Below are 13238 nucleotides of genomic sequence, written 5' to 3'. Positions count from 1 at the left end.
ATATTTATAATTGTTGGGATCCGTTTCCTGGTGAGGAGCACGATCTCCGTTTTGGCTGTAGCCAATTGCAGACCGTGATCGCTCATCCATCCACTGACGTTGCGCATGACCTGGTTTAGCTTGAGCTGTGCTAGCTGGACATTTCTTGCTGTTATGACGGCTGCCACGTCGTCCGCGAAGGCGACAAGGAAGGCGCTCTCCGGCATTTCCGTGCGCAACAGACTGTCATACGTGGCGTTCCAGAGGTCCGGGCCAAGTACAGACCCCTGTGCCGCTCCGCCGGTTATACGTCTCTTTCTCTGACCTTGTGTTGTGTCGTACAAAAGCCAACGGTCTCTGAGGTAGTCCCGGATCATATCTAGCAAGTATGTTGGAACCTTGAATGACCGTTCCAAGGCCTCCAGCATATCGTCCCATCTTGCCGAGTTGAAGGCGTTCTTGACGTCCAGTCTATTGGCCGCGCCTGGTGGCCGCGCCTGGTGGCAGGCTTCTTCGGCCTTATGTACCGCCTCGACTACTTCGCCAATTGCTCCTATAGTTGAGTGTCCCTTCCTGAAGCCATGTTGTCGGGGTGAAAGGCCTCCCTCGCTTTCTATGGCTGACGTCAAGCGTATTTTGAGCAGACTCTCCATCATTTTGCCTGCTGTGTCTAGCATGCAGAGTGGCCGGAAGGATGAAGGAGAGTTTGGGTCCCCTTTGCCCTTGGGTATAAGCACCAGTCTCGCCTTCTTCCATTGGCTTGGGAAGACCCGGGCCCTAAGGCAGCTGTTGTACATGTTAAGCAGGAGACCAGGGCTCGTTTTCGCTGCTAACCTGATTGCCTCCGCTGGTATGCTATCTGGGCCTGCAGCCTTGCCGGCTTTCATGCTTCGCAGGGCTAGCTTCAGCTCGTCTGTCGAAAACAGTGGTGCCTCGGCTTGCTCCTCGACGAACACTGTGTCGGCTCTTAGTGGGTGTGTGGGAAATAGCGCATCCACTATATTCTTAACTCGGGCCTCATCCATCGCCTGTGATGATGTATGGAACTTTTTCATCACTATTTTGTATCCCTGGCCCCAGGGATCGCGATCCACTTCGTCACATAGCGCTTTCCAGCAGTTCCGTTTNGAGCGCGCGTTGCGAGTCTCCGCATTCTATGGCGGGCCCTTCGCAGCTCTGCAATTCGGTCATGCCACCAATATACTTGCTTTTTACCTGACCATGCTCTCCTCTGTGGCATTGAGGCTTTGCATGCCCGGTGAATGCAGCGCATAGTTTCTTCGACCAGCTTAGTACAAGACTCCCTGTTGTGGATCTCTCCCGTTGTGGGTGAAATGCCTTGGGAATCTGCTAGGAGTGACGTATCGAACTTGCGAACATCGACCCTAGACGGGTTCCATCCTGGTTTCCTGCGAGGGATACTACGTGTTTGCCCTCGCGTGATGTCAGTGACTTGGAAGGTGATGTAGTTGTGGTCGCTACCACTCAGGTCTTCCATCACTCTCCATCCGTCAGCCCTTCGGAGAAGGCTTTCTGAGACCAGGGTTATGTCGGGGATAGAGTATCCAAAACCCGGCCTTCGATATGTAGGGGTCGGATCCGGTGTTGAGATGGTCAGGCCAATGCGGGCTGCCATTTCAAGGACCAGTCTTCCCCTGGTGTTTGTTTGGGGCATACCCCATTCCACGCCTCTTGCGTTGAAATCTCCAGCAACAATTATGTGGCCGGTTATATCGCGCAATTCGTCTTCAAGGTCTTCGAGCTTTCCCCTGAAGACAGGGACTGTGTCGTTTGGAGACAGGTAGCAGCTCACCACAGTGATTTGCGCCATTTTAACCCAGACGTAGCAGCGTCCTACCCCGCTGCTCTCTGCGCGATGGTTGGGGTTAGCAATCCATATCGCGGCCGAGCCTGATTGGTCAACATGCCAGGTTTCTTTTGTTCTATAGGGTTCACTGATGATGACAGCGTCTGCTCTTTGTTCAAGAACCAATTGGTCCAGCAGGTCATCAGCTACCCTACTCCTGTTCATATTGCCTTGTATAAATTTAATCATATTCTCCCAAGCTTTGTCTTAGCCTCAGCAAGGGCATCCCTGAAGGCCTTGCACGCTCCCGACCCGGGCAGGTGATGGGAATTTTTCTGTCCATCTCCTGCCGAGCACAGGTAGCAGCTTGGGCTTTCTTTACACGCAGAGGCTATGTGGCCCTGCTGACCACATTTCCAGCATGAACTGCTTCTGTCTGGGCCTTTGCATGCCGCCTTTTTGTGGCCATACCCCAGACAGCGGAAACACCTTTGGACATCCGCGCGCTCTCGGACGCGGCAGATAATCCAACCTACTCGCAGCTTCCCCTTTTCAATAAGAGTCCGGCCTGGCAGTTCATCGATTTCCACCACGGCCATTCTTTGTTCTCGCGAGTTTACAGCGAGGAGAGAGACGCGAAGTTGGCCATTCATCTTGTCTCCTAACTCCCCGCGTATAGCGTTCTCCACTTCTGGGGCCGTGGTTAGGCAGTCCATGCCCAGAACTTCTAGACGTAAACGTCTAGTGAGAATACGGGCGTCTCCAAGCTGGCCAATGGCAGTGCACACATTTTCCTTAAATGCTGTGTGGTTGCCACAGCGCTCCATTTCGATGAGCACGCCGCCTTCGCGGGTTTTCCGAACAGATCGAATTACGGTCTCCGTCTTCTCGGGTTGGAGCTTACCGCGTATCGTTCCCAGCACCTCTGCATAGGTTTTGCCTTCAGCTGGCTTAATTATTAATTTGGCGAGACTCTTCTTTTTTCTCACCCTCTTCTTTTTTTTGCGGCTGGTCGCCTCGCCCTTATTGACCAAGGGTTCACCTGGCGCTGGCCCTGGCTTGGGCTTTCTGCTTTTTCCAACCGTTTTCCATTGATTGTCTGGTACGGTTTTCTGTGCATTGTTGTTATTATTGCCATTATTATTAGGATTATTAATAATAATGTTTTTACTACTATTATTATTATTAGCAGTAGTATTTTTCTTCTTTTCCGGCTCGCCTGTAGGGGAGTCGGATCGAGTTCGACCTCTCTTTTGCGAGCCAGGGCCAGCCTTCCGCAGCTCGGAAAGGGTAGGCCCCTTCCGGCGCTGCTCTCGGAGGTAGCTTAATATATTTAAGCTCTCCTCGATTTGGGCCATACCTGTTTTTATGTCCATGGACACATTCTTTTGCTTAGACACAGCGCTCTGCATCTTCTTCAGGACGAGCCGAATCTGGGCCAATTGCTCATCTTCATTGCCTTCGCAAGTTCCCAAGCTTGCGGTGACATGCTTGTCGCTGTTTGCAGCAGCCGGCGTTTGAAGACGACTATCCCGGCTGCCGGGAGTTGCCGTTTGGCAAGGTGTAGCCTTCTGCGCCACGCCGGCGGCTTTCTCCGTGCTCGTGGTGCCGGAATTTGCCTGCAGAGGAGTTTGTGGCGGGGAGCGCACGACTCTACTGCTCTTCCTGAATGCGCTGCATTCTTCCTCCGTATCATCGACGTTGGTTTCATTTATTGGTTTTGTTTTAATCATTTTCAATCAATTGGGTCTCCGCTTCAAGCCGCTATCTCCACACGTAGCACAGTCGCTTTTAAGTGTCCCGAAGTTCCCTTCTCTCAAAGAAGCAGGCCATCGCGAGGGTTGACACAAGTCCTTATGGGATATTGTGTTCAGAGCCAAGACAGCGCAAAACCAGGAGTAAATCTCAACTGGACCTGTGCAGCCAACTAAATGGCGACGTGTATTGAACGTACTTGAAGACCTGCCAGGGAGATTGCAGCATTAGCCCACCAGCCATTTATGTGAGGTGTCACCCTCACATACTAAAGTGGCGGAATACTGCTCTCGCCAGCCCAATATCAAACTAATCGTATACATGCTCCAGTATGCCATGAACAGGATCTAACTGGTCTCAATCCTGGGATGCTTTTTGGGAGGCGGCATCTGTTCGCCCGGACACAGGAGATTCATCAAGCATTTCTGATCTTTTAAATCAGGCCCTCGTCTCCTGCCGCTCTTGGTCTGGGACTGCTTATTGGTTATTCGCTGCTAACCTACCGCATTAGGCCGTTCACGATCCGCCCTGTGTGACCCCGGTAAGGTCCTGAGCTTAGCCCTTACCTGAGATACTTATTAGGCTGCAAATTAACGCATTGATAATGTGTTTTATTGACATAATTTGTATAGAAAGAGGTTTTGGATAGGCGTAATCATGATAAAAACATTACAAGGTAAATTCATTCTCTCAATTCGTCGGCCATGATATTTTTCTGAAGTTTGCCAACATTTTATAATCATATAAAATTGAAAATGAAAAAATTAAATTGTTCACAATTGTTGTTGTTTGAGATTGCAAATGAGAATGTGTGTGTGAGTTCGAGTTTTGAATTTTAAAATTATATTGTTGGCAAACGTCAGACTGCCTCTCAATGGTTTTACCTTGTTATGTTTTTATCATGGGCGTAATCATAAATAATAAATTTCATTAATAATATTATATATATGTACTCGTATAGAATAGTAACTTATGTCGGGAAGTTGGCTTTAATAATAATGTGGCATTCCCTTTATTCTTTAAACGACAAGGAATTTTTTGTACTGTACATAGTACCTATGTATACAAGTTTCGTCCAGATATTTCAGTTTTTAATCGAGTTATCGTGTACTTGATTGCTTCACTTTTCATTCTGAACACTTTTGTATATATGTAAAATCACTCCCGGTACTGTTTTTCCATTGGAATTGTAAAATCTATTATATTTTAAGACTTGCACTGAAATAGTTTGGAAAAATATTAAAAGTTACGTGAGCCGGACCGATTTGAAAATACCTCCAAAAATTGAGTTTTTTATGAATAAAAATAGTTTTTAAAGGATTTTTTTGAAAAAACTACCTCAGATGACAGTTTAGCTTAAAAAATTTGCATAAAGATATTTAAAAAATTTTCCTACGTTATCATAATGAGATTTGTGATGCCGTTTTTGATCTTTTTTTCAAAGATTTGTTTAAGAAAACCTTTAATAACTCAGCCAAAACTTTACCGCTTTAGACTCATGAGGTATCATTGGAAAGACATTTTCTCACCTTTTTTTTATTTTTCTTTTTATTTTTAAATAAATTCATTCAAGATATGTTTGCAAAGAAATAAAAAAACATCGATGAATCGATAGATACACGAAGTGGAAAATTTTCGATGCATCGAAGCAAAACATTGATATTTTCGTAGCATCGATGTTTTTTCAACATCCTAATTGTACCATTAGGCACAAGTGCACTCCAAGTATAATAGATTCAGAATCCGAAAATCGAGAGGTTTGCAGATCTACAACTTTGTATGCGAATATAATTGAAAGAAATGCAAATATTGTTGTCGGCTTAAGTCGTCGTAAAATACAGATAGATTACAGATAATTTCAAAACAGACCATCAATAAATGCCGAACGGTAAGAATCACGACGAGAACTCTGCACGCCCCTCATTCCTTACCGTTTTTTGAAAGGAGGAACTTTGTTTGATTCCACTTCCTGATCTTATGCAAGATTTCATATTTTGGAATAATGTAAAATAGTATAATGGACATATCCATTTTCTACAACGATGACGAAGCAAAGTCTTAAGTTTTTTTTTGCGGTCAGCCTATTAATCGGCACCTAAGATTAGTGGAAAATATTTGGAATTGGTGGCTGCGAGTGAGATAATCCATTTTACCATTGAAAATCCGTGAGCGAGAATCCTTGAATTATTTAACATATCGAACAATCTTCCGGATGGAAACAGGCATTAAGAGGTAGTTCTCAATACTAGCTAGTAAATAATATGCTTTAATTGTACTATGTAATCCTGTATTTTGTTAAATATAATGCCATTGATGTTTGTTGTTGGAGATTTTCTTAATTGGTGGAAGCTTAATTTTTAGCCCCTCGGAGTTTGACTTCACATACATAAATATTATCGGTGGGGTCCTTAATGACTGTTCCTATGAGGAAGAAAAAAACCCTGACTGCCCTTCTTTTAAATATGGCGGCCATTCCAAAATCACTGCAACTGTCCTTACATATTCTAAATAATTAAACACCATGTAAAAAATCTTCAGTTTATTTAGCATTGAATATGTTTGATTACTCGGTAGTTTGAGGTTTAATTTGACTAATTTGTCATTTAACTGACTAAACTAAAGATTTTTTTTTGGCTCGGTCATTCCAATCTCAACTGAAACGATAAAGCGGAAGAAGAAGGGTGGCGATGGCAGGACTAGTTGGCACGATTAAAATTTGGTTCAAAATGAAGAATAAGATTAAGATTAAAATTAAGAGTAATATAAACACTAAGGTTCAGATTAATATCAAAATTAAGATTAATATGGAGATTGGTACCAATAATAAAGTCAACATTAAGGATAAAACTAAGAATCGATTCAGATTCAGATTAAAATTAAGATGAAACTAAGGTTAAGAATGAGATTTATATTGAGATTAAAATTAAGATATTGGTTCCTTATTATGCTGGACATTATTTATATAATATGGTGAGCTATAAGGCGTGACAGGAAGTTTCACTCCAGTCGTGGGACCCAATTACAACTTTTTTTAAAGCTTGTTGTTTGTATACACATATCTGTTTAGTGATTTTTTATAAATATTTAAATGACTCCCTCCTTGCAAGATTCTTGCGCTCAGGCCCTTATAATATACCTACACATACATTTATCTCGGCTCCAATATAAAACTTTTATTTCTGTAGATAAACTTGTATGTATGCACCTACATATGTGCATATATAAGTATATATATAAATTCTATTCGGTACCAGTTTATAAGCAGTTCGGTTTTCACTGACGATAACATCATTTATATGGAATAATTTTTTGAGTCGTACATAAACTTACTTATGTGCATACTATACATACGAGCCCTTGTATTTGCACATGTTCTCATTCATATGTACATATGTACATATTTTACTTTCAAAGTTAACTTTATAATCAGTTTCTAATACATGAATGCATGCTGTTTTTATTAAAATTATAAATACATGCAGTCACTCACAGAAGTATTCTTAAATTAGTTTTTTCACAATATTCAAAATGTTTTCCATCACAAATCTTTTTCGTTAATTTTCATTTAAAGCATTCTTACAAACTTTGTACACAATTCATAAAAATGAATCAAACTTATAAAAATTTTCATCAAAATTTCAAACTTTTTATTCAGAATTTTTAGAAAAATTTTCAGTATGTGGTTTTGTGGCCCGTTCAATTTTAGATTTTGTTCATGCCTTATATGGAAACAAATGCGCAACACCCTCGACGAAAAAAAGTCTAAAAAATCAGCACTCATTTTTAGCTACTTGAAACTTGCACTTTACTATACTTAAATTGAACTGGCTAGAAAACTGCATACCGAGAATTTTTCTAAAAATTCTGAATAAAAATTTTGATGGAAATTTTCTTAAGTTTGATTCATTTTTATGAATCTTGTATAAAGTTTGCAAAAATGATTTATATGGTTTTTGTTATAGAATAAGCAATATTTTAAATGAAAATTAACGAAAAAGATTTATGATGGAAAACATTTGGAATATTGTGAAAGAACTAAATAATACTTCTGTGAGTGACTGTATGTAAGTGTGTATGTACGTGTGCAAAACCGGCGTCGAAACGAAAGCTTACACCTCTTTCATGTGACATCCATATTGTGGTCCATAGTGGACTTTTTAAATAGGTAGCAACCTTCCTACATGTAGTTTACAAACGAATTCTTTTCAAAACCATTTCGATGGATACCCATATTAAATATTTTGAATTTAACTATTTAAACAGGTGGTAACGCTCTTCGAAATATTTTCAAACTACAATCTTCTTAGACCACTTTCGTCAGAAACCCAAATTTGCTACATATGTATTTCAATTATCCAAACTCCTTCAAAGAAGTTGAAATTAGAGCTTTTAAATAGGTGGAAACCCTCCTAAATATAGTTTAGAAATAAAGCCTCTTCAAAACCATTTCGATTGATACCCGTATTATAATAATTAGTTAAAATTAAACGCAAATCAAGAAACTGTTATAATTACAATGTGGCTATTCACACCTGCATAGTCATTTTATATTCAGCTTATAACAATAAAATACACTGAAGAATAACAAGACATACCACCCTAAATCGGACTATTGAATTGAACAGAAAGAGATTCTATAACTGAAAATTACTATTAGTTTAAGCGATTTTTACAATTTTATACAATGTTCGGATATACAACTGAACGGCGCAATTTCGAAATTTAATTTAGCTTAATTTATGATACCAAAGCTGAATTAATAAATTGCTCAATTAGTTTTCGCGCTTCTGTGTATTAACTGGACAAGCGTGTGGTTGTTGCTAGCGCTACATCAAATACAAAGAAGAGTGAATTCGCCTAATATAACTGCCATAAAAACGGAAAGCTTTAGCAAGATTAGATCTCTAAAACAGCAGCCCTCCGTCGGGAAAGCCTCGAGTATGAAGAACCGACTGCTTTGGGAATGAGGATACGCCAACTGCTGAACCTGACCAACTATACATACTTATGTATGTATATACTTAGATAGTATATTATAGACAGGCCTTGAAGGGCGTTCTTCGGGAATCAGTCAACACATGCGTCAACTCTCGAATCTTGAATACCATCATCGTGAGCTAGAGACTTGAAGCTTGAATCCGATGACAATGCAATCTGAAAGATGATTTGATCCGTTAGGTGGCGCAGGAGTCAAGATATTTGAAAAACCCGTGTTTAAGGTTAGATTTGTTTCATATTTGGAACGTGTATTACTTAAATGGGAAGAAATAACTACACAAAAGATTGAGCCGTTAGGTGGTGCGGGGTTGATTTTTTTATTGTTTTTAAATACATTGCTTTTAAATATTGTTCCGCAATTGGAAATTTTGCAGTATTTACATATATATATGCTTGTAGATATAAAATTTATAATTTCCGTTCTTTTTCAAAATAAAGCAATTATTTAGGTAGAATTTTTTGATTCTGGTTTATACATAAGCTAGATGAAAACACGGTTTATGCGATTGTTTGTTAAATACGGTTTACTCGGTGTTCGAAAATCAAGACTTCAAAAAGCTGCCTATCAAAAAATCAAAAAACAAAACCGATTGAAACCGGACGCGAAAACCCGAGTCAATCATACTACTTACCTTACCTTAATATAGAAAGGCCCCATCTCTAACGTCATCTGAAATGCAAAAGGCCGTAACTTTCGAACAATTCCAAATTTCACTTCATGATTGATTATGATGCATTTCATGGAAATATAGGTCCTCGCATCGCTCTATGCAATAAACAATCTTAGTTAGTTACAGCTTTTTTGTATTTCAGCGACGATATGAGATAGGGCCTTTCTATATTAAAGTAACGATATGTTGTATGAATTTTATTTCACAACGCTTGATGGAAATTCGTTTAAAAAAATAAGATTTTTAAACATATTATTATAGAAACTTTCAAGAACAAATACAAACAGTGGCGAAAATATAAATTGGAACGCGATATTTTAACAAGTCGTGGCTATTTTTTATATATTTTTTATTTAATTTAATTTTTATTAATAAACCCTAACAAACAAAACCAACTTTGTACAGAAAATTAGAAAAATTCGACAACGTTTCATCAAAATTTCAAGCTTTTTTATTAGATTTTTTGATAAAATGTTTGTAGCCCGTTAAATTGTAGTACAATAAAGTGTAAGTTTCAAGTAGCTAACTCCTACCGTTGATTTTTGGATTTTTTTTTTCGTTGAAGATGTTGCTCATTTCCTCCATAAAAAACATTATCGAACATACTTTGTATGAGAAAAAATCCGTAACACCGCCAACAAAAAATATACTAAATATTGTCAAAAATCAGCGGTATTTGGTAGCCACAAATAAAACCACTAAACTAATTAAGTCTCGCCTCACTTATTACAAGTGTACATACATAATTTCAAGTTTGTTCATGTGTATGTATGCACATTAGGGTGGTCCAAAAATGCATATGAAAAAGTTAAGTCGGAATTTTTATGCTCTCACCCCCTAGGATTGTTATTTTTTTATTTTGAAATCAAATAATATTTAGAGGTCGCTCAATGCGCCCAAAGTTTTCCATGTATTTTATATGGGGAAAAAACAACTTTTCGTAGAAATGGTATAGAATAGTTAAAAATCAATATTTTTCTACCAGGAAACTCGGCTTATCTGCATAATAATACCCAATTGTTTATTTAACCATTTTTCTTTGCAACTATAATTTATAGGTCCGCTAAAAACCCACAAAAACCCCGAAAATGCAATGGGCGACCATTAAAAAATCGTTGTTAATAAAATAGTTAAATAATAGTTAAATAAACAATTGGGTGTTATTATTGCAAGTCTCCTGAAGAGAACCAGAGTTTTCCGATCTAAAAATATTGACTTTCAAGAATTCTATACCCTTTCTACGAAAAAATTTATTTGTCCCATATAAAAATACATGGAAAACTTTGAGCGCTTTGAGCGACCTCTGAATTTCTTTTGATTTCAAAATAAAAAATAGGGGTATACTCTTTTTCGTTATAGAACAATCCTAGGTGGTGAGAGCATTACAATTCCGACTTTACTGTTTTTGGATCACCCTAATGCACATACTACATACCCTGCACGAAATGTATCTAACTACATTTAAGATGAAGTTATTGTATATTTTCTTTGACGAAAGCTAACTATAGTTGTATGGCGATGGCCGCGAAATTGTCAACTAACTAGTAACTAACTAGTTTTGAACATAAAATATCAAGAACAACTAAAAAAATAAATTTTTAAATTTTTATTATTTGATTATTAATTTACTTTATTTAACACTACATATTTGATTACATATTCTGCTGCAGGTGGTCCCATACTCGAATTCCGTCAGAAACAATGTCAAAATAATAATATAAAATATCGAGCTTCATTTTATTTGTCCTTAATTCGAAAAAAGTATTTGTGAAGTGCAAAAAAAGTATATACAAAGAAAAATTTATATGAGGATATTTAAATACATATAAATTTGTTTAAAGAAAACCAACTCCCGACGCATCTGCATGACTCCAGCATGACTTTACAACCCACTTTAAGTTAGTTTGTCATAGCTAATTAAAAGTGAGCTATTCCCGCAAAAAGGCTAACTACAAGTTGGGGTTTTTTTTTATTAACTAACTGATAATTTCTTTCTGCAGGGTATGTGTCTTTGTATGCACACACCTCTACTCTACTAACTAACTAGTAACTAACTAGTTTTGAACATAAAATATCAAAAACAACCAAAAAAATAAATTTTTAAATTTTTATTATTTGATTATTAATTTACTTTATTTAACACTACATATTTGATTACATATTCTGCTGCAGGTGGTCCCATACTCGAATTCCGTCAGAAACAATGTCAAAATAATAATATAAAATATCGAGCTTCATTTTATTTGTCCTTAATTCGAAAAAAGTATTTGTGAAGTGCAAAAAAAGTATATACAAAGAAAAATTTATATGAGGATATTTAAATACATATAAATTTGTTTAAAGAAAACCAACTCCCGACGCATCTGCATGACTCCAGCATGACTTTACAACCCACTTTAAGTTAGTTTGTCATAGCTAATTAAAAGTGAGCTATTCCCGCAAAAAGGCTAACTACAAGTTGGGGTTTTTTTTTATTAACTAACTGATAATTTCTTTCTGCAGGGTATGTGTCTTTGTATGCACACACCTCTACTCTACTAACTAACTAGTAACTAACTAGTTTTGAACATAAAATATCAAAAACAACCAAAAAAATAAATTTTTAAATTTTTATTATTTGATTATTAATTTACTTTATTTAACACTACATATTTGATTACATATTCTGCTGCAGGTGGTCCCATACTCGAATTCCGTCAGAAACAATGTCAAAATAATAATATAAAATATCGAGCTTCATTTTATTTGTCCTTAATTCGAAAAAAGTATTTGTGAAGTGCAAAAAAAGTATATACAAAGAAAAATTTATATGAGGATATTTAAATACATATAAATTTGTTTAAAGAAAACCAACTCCCGACGCATCTGCATGACTCCAGCATGACTTTACAACTCACTTTAAGTTAGTTTGTCATAGCTAGTTAAAAGTGAGCTATTCCCGCAAAAAGGCTAACTACAAGTTGGGGTTTTTTTTTATTAACTAACTGATAATTTCTTTCTGCAGGGTATGTGTCTTTGTATGCACACACCTCTACTCTTTCCAACCCAAGCGTCTGATTCTTAACACGCAATTCAGACCCTTGCAGCGCCATTCAATTCTAACTTCCAACTTACATCTTGATTTTTTTCTTTGTTCGCTCAATATCAAATTTGCAGCTACGTAGAAAGAAAAGTAAATTCTCGTAGTCACTAATTGCATTCACATTAGGATTCTCCTTTAGCCACTGTGAGATATGCTGTATTTGTACGTGAACCTTCTCGGGCTCCGTGTCACAGGTGCCCACTTTCCTCGAACCGTGCAACATTTTATATAAAAATTTTCAATGGAAATTTATTTTCAGCCATTTATCTAAATTTTCTAATTGCAATGCAGTTTTTCGTGTGAATTCTGCGAATTGGACTTTGCTTTACTTTTTTTCACAGAAATAACTGAAGCACACAACAAACACGCCCAAGACGGCGAGTGTTGTCGATTTGGCGGTACACCCAACCGTTTACCGAGCAGCGTTAAAAAGAATCGGTCTTGTCAAGATGAACGATCGCGCAAAACTGTGCCAACCGATATGCAATTGCAGTCGCAGAAGCTATGGGGTTCTGCTGATGTCTCGCTTGCCGGTGTTAACATTGTTTACGTTTTCTTTTTGTCGTCGCAGTCGTTTCGATTCCGAGAATCATTGCATTCAATTGTCAGCAGATTAGTGTGGGGCAAGCAGTAGAACAGCGCTGCTGGTTGGGGCTGCATTTTGAGCGTCGCTGCGTCAAGGCGCCAACATTGACTACCCAACAAACACTGGAAAAAATTTTCCAACGTTTGAGAAAATCGTATTTCTCAGTTTGATTTTCAGCATTGTTTATCATTTGAAACTAAACATTTTCTGAAATTTTTCTCAAACATTGTTTATCAATTTAAGAACGGGTTGAGAAACATTTGAGAAAAAATGTGTTCGTGTAGTATACCTAGTGAAACTAGTACGCCTGTCTTCAGTTCACAACTTCACTTTATTCAGCCCTATTCTGCATTTCGAATG

The 13238-nt window shown here is 38.0% G+C and overlaps 1 protein-coding gene across 1 annotated transcript in view; it reads right to left on the bottom strand.

Annotated features, from left to right (window-relative positions):
* Positions 1–12787, bottom strand: part of pinta (prolonged depolarization afterpotential (PDA) is not apparent) — a 16691-nt gene extending 3904 nt beyond the window's left edge. Inside the window, exon 1 of the mRNA XM_017616388.1 lies at positions 12325–12787. Coding sequence (XP_017471877.1) covers positions 12325–12515 — 191 coding nt within the window. The 5' untranslated portion in view covers positions 12516–12787. The remainder of the gene's footprint in view (positions 1–12324) is intronic.
* Between the last annotated feature and the right edge of the window lie 451 nt (positions 12788–13238).

Source organism: Rhagoletis zephyria, unplaced genomic scaffold, assembly GCF_001687245.7.
Source record: "Rhagoletis zephyria isolate East Lansing unplaced genomic scaffold, Rhagoletis_zephyria_1.1 Rzeph_scaffold_01195, whole genome shotgun sequence".
Classification (NCBI taxonomy): domain Eukaryota; kingdom Metazoa; phylum Arthropoda; class Insecta; order Diptera; family Tephritidae; genus Rhagoletis; species Rhagoletis zephyria.
The sequence above is the reverse complement of the archived record's forward strand: the minus strand, read 5'-3'. Positions and strand labels throughout refer to the sequence as shown.